Source organism: Etheostoma cragini, chromosome 2, assembly GCF_013103735.1.
Source record: "Etheostoma cragini isolate CJK2018 chromosome 2, CSU_Ecrag_1.0, whole genome shotgun sequence".
NCBI lineage: Eukaryota > Metazoa > Chordata > Actinopteri > Perciformes > Percidae > Etheostoma > Etheostoma cragini.
The window spans coordinates 28,922,630-28,925,953 of record NC_048408.1 but is presented as its reverse complement, the minus strand read 5'-3'; the positions used below and the strand labels follow the sequence as shown (position 1 = coordinate 28,925,953).

The 3,324-nt window shown below is 48.5% G+C and overlaps 1 protein-coding gene across 1 annotated transcript in view; it reads right to left on the bottom strand.

Moving 5' to 3' along the window:
- Positions 1-2,523, bottom strand: part of dla (deltaA) — a 5,847-nt gene extending 3,324 nt beyond the window's left edge. The window contains exons 1-5 of the mRNA XM_034856468.1: positions 1,916-2,523; positions 1,383-1,685; positions 1,034-1,094; positions 610-931; positions 181-201 (exon numbers count right to left, since the gene is read on the bottom strand). Of these exons, the coding sequence (XP_034712359.1) occupies positions 181-201; positions 610-931; positions 1,034-1,094; positions 1,383-1,685; positions 1,916-1,984 (776 nt within the window). The 5' untranslated portion in view covers positions 1,985-2,523. The remainder of the gene's footprint in view (positions 1-180; positions 202-609; positions 932-1,033; positions 1,095-1,382; positions 1,686-1,915) is intronic.
- Between the last annotated feature and the right edge of the window lie 801 nt (positions 2,524-3,324).

Sequence of the window (3,324 nt, the reverse complement as noted above, 5' to 3'; positions counted from 1 at the left end):
CCTCTTTTTTTTTTTTTCTTCTTCTTCGCTGCGGGTCAAAACTCTTTTATTCATTCTGCGCACACACACACACTCCCCTTAATGTCTCGGATTGGGGCAGATAAGAGTGGACAGCTGGCGAGTGTGTTGCCAGTGCGCGACAGCTGCTCCATTGTCTCCTCTCTGCCGGCAGCTGCCCACTTCAAACAATACCTCCCCCGCCTCGGCCAATCAGAGGCCGGCCCACTCCCAGAGTAACCAATCGGAAGGCAGCATGTAAATTTATGGCACGCGTGAGATTATTCCCCAAAACTTTCCTTAGAATAAATCAAGTGGCCGTGTGTGTGTGCGTGCGTGCGCGTGCGCATGCACAATGGGATGTGTGCAGTGTTTAGGAACAAGTTGCCTTCTAACGGCACTCAGATGATGTGATTACCGAGCAACATAGAAATTAACTTTTTTATACTTTTTTTTTTTTACACTTATTATACTTTATTTTGTAATCTCTTTAAATTAAGTTCAAAGCAACTTTATGCTGTTTTTCAAGAAAATTACACCCTTTAATTCCAATTAGAAAGTTATTTATGTCTTAAAATGGATTTTGAGATTACTACATTTTCAGAGCCACACACACACACACGTACACACACGCATACACATGTTCCTAACACATAAACAAAGTTGTGGTACTCACGGTCTGTGCAGTAGTGTCCCTTCCACCCGGAGTCGCAGACTATCTCCCCGCGCTCTCCGCAGGTGAAGTGGCCGAAGGCGTCGTCTCTCGGCCGGCAGAACACCGAGCAGCCGTCCCCGTAGTAGTGCTCGTCGCACACAAAGCGGTACGAGTACTTGAGCTCCGTCCTGCCGCCGGTGTGCAGGTCCTGGGACCAGTCCTCTCCCACCGTCAGATGCCTCTGGGTGGTCATGGTGCTGATAACGCGGTCTGGATTCTCTAAAGTGCACGTGTGGAGGCAGACAGTGAGGGGTTAATAAATGGGAAAGTGCGAGAACGTGATAAAAACGTTGAAGACATAAAGGGGTTTTTGTTTCCTACCTGTGGAGATGTCGTCTTTGGAGTCGGTGTGTAATGCCTCAATAATCAGCGAGAAGGTCCCCTGGGAACACAAATGGCTTCATGAGACAGGTGGCCAGCGGAGAAGTGGCGATAACATCAAGTAAAGGCCCGAGGCGATTGTGCCATACACACACTGCTGAATGCAAACTGCCTAACCCGATCTCGTGTAACTAAACACCAGTCCACTTTGTGCGCTCTCAGCTCCTAGACTTGTGGTCAGAAATCGTGCTTCGGCGCCTTTTTACGCACGGATTTACAACAGAAAAGGGCGCGATTTGGCTGCATTCAATTCTAATGTAGTGAAAGGGACACGAGTGGCTGTACTTACCGGCCACGTAAAGCCGAAGTTAATCTTGACGGGGTTGCTGAATGAACTCTCCGGGATCACATCGGGGACCTGGAACGAGTTGGAGCCGAGCACGGGAGTCACAGCGCCGCCGTAGGTGCACGGGGGCTCCGGGGAGGCGTTGGGCTGGTAGTGCTTGAGACAGATCCTGAAGAAGGTTTTACATTCGCACTGCTGCTGGAAAGCCGAAGTGAGCCCCCCCTTACAGCAGTTCTTGTTGCCCTGTACTCCCTTCTTGTTTAGGAACTCCTGCAACTTCAGCTCAAACACTCCCGAACAAAACCCCTGCGGAAGAAAAGCACCTGATTATCTTTAACTATACACATAGAACCGCTCGTGGATGTGTGTTGTGGTGTGGTGGGATGGAAAGGGGGAGGGGAGGGTCGTGGGGGGTGGGGGGGGGGGGGGGGGGGGGGGGGGGGGGGGGGGGGGGGGGGGGGGGGGGGGGGGGGGGGGGGGGGGTGAGGGGTGATGGTTCGTTGTTAAAAAATAAATCTAAAGAATCAGTAGCTCACCTGGCACAGCAACATGGACATGACGGCAAGAGTCAGCAGGATGACGCGCCCCATATTCAATAAATACATAATAAATAATAAATAAATAGAGTAAAAAGTCTCGGGGCTCGGCTTGTCCTCAGGGGTGCCTCCTCCTGTTCAGTCCCTCAGGGGAAGATGCATTGAGCACGTTTCTGTCGCCTTCACGGGGTTTTCTCATCGACTGCTGCCGCTGTCAGCCGCGCCGCTCTCATTCATGTCCCGAGGAACCAAAAAAAAAAAAAAAAAAGGATAAATCCCAAAACCTTAAGAAATAAAATCACAAAACAAGACGTGTGAACTTGTGCGAGTAGGGAATAATAATGAAAAGCAGAAAAAAAATCAGAGAAGTCGTCCAGTTCCGGTGTAAAGCGTTAATCCAGTGCGTAAAGAGGGGGAAAAGATGGGTTCCTTGTTTTTGTTTTCTTAAGAAAGTGACAATTTTTTTAGGAAGCTGTGTGAAGGTCTTGGTCTAACCCAAGGACGGATTTGTCACTGGTCCAACATGCTTCCTTCTTCCTCCTAATGTCTTTCCTCTCTGTGAACTGTGCGTCTGTCTCCAGCCGAGGCCGCCTGCAGCCTGTTATATACGGCCTGACACATGCTATGGTAATAACATGCAAATGTCTCCCCCCCCCCACCCTCCACACCCCCTCCTCCCCGACTTCACCTCCCAATCTGGCTCGGCCCTCCACAATGGGGTCCCATGGAAGTACCCCAACAGCCTCCTTATTACCCCTCCAGCACATACAGCGTAAATATGGAGACGTGTAGAAGTATTTCGACCAAATAAGAAGTGAAACGTTACAAAAACAACAACAACAAAACTGCGAGACTCCTACAGGAGGAGGAGTGTCAGATAACCTGTTGAGGAGAAAGGATGATTTATTTATTTTTCTCCATTTTTGTTAAATTTAGCACAATCTTTCAGAATGAATTCAGCTGTAAGAGAGCTCATTCATTTCGAGGGGGTAACCATAACATCTTAACTGAATTTCCATTTCGTTTGGATTACTTTGGTGCTTGTTGGGAAATCAAACTGTAGTTTCCTTTTTTTATAATTAACAAGTGTGTCAGTGTAGATTCATAAAGTTGCTCTGAACCAGAATGGAGAAGGGGTTTCAGTCTATACGCCATGTTTCCTTCCGACAGGACAACGCATGTGGTTGGTCGGTGCCTCCAGCTGTTGCCTCGCGGGACACACATCTCACTTTTTTTGTCTTAAGATATTTGGTAAAGTGCCAAAACAACAACAACAACAACAACAACCCACACACTGCTTGAAGTTGATTCAAAGGTTCTGTGGATAAAAAAACGTTTCTTGGTCAAACCCTGACTCAGTTAATTGTTTACACCCCTCCTCCTCCTCCTCCTCCTCCTCCTCCTCCTCC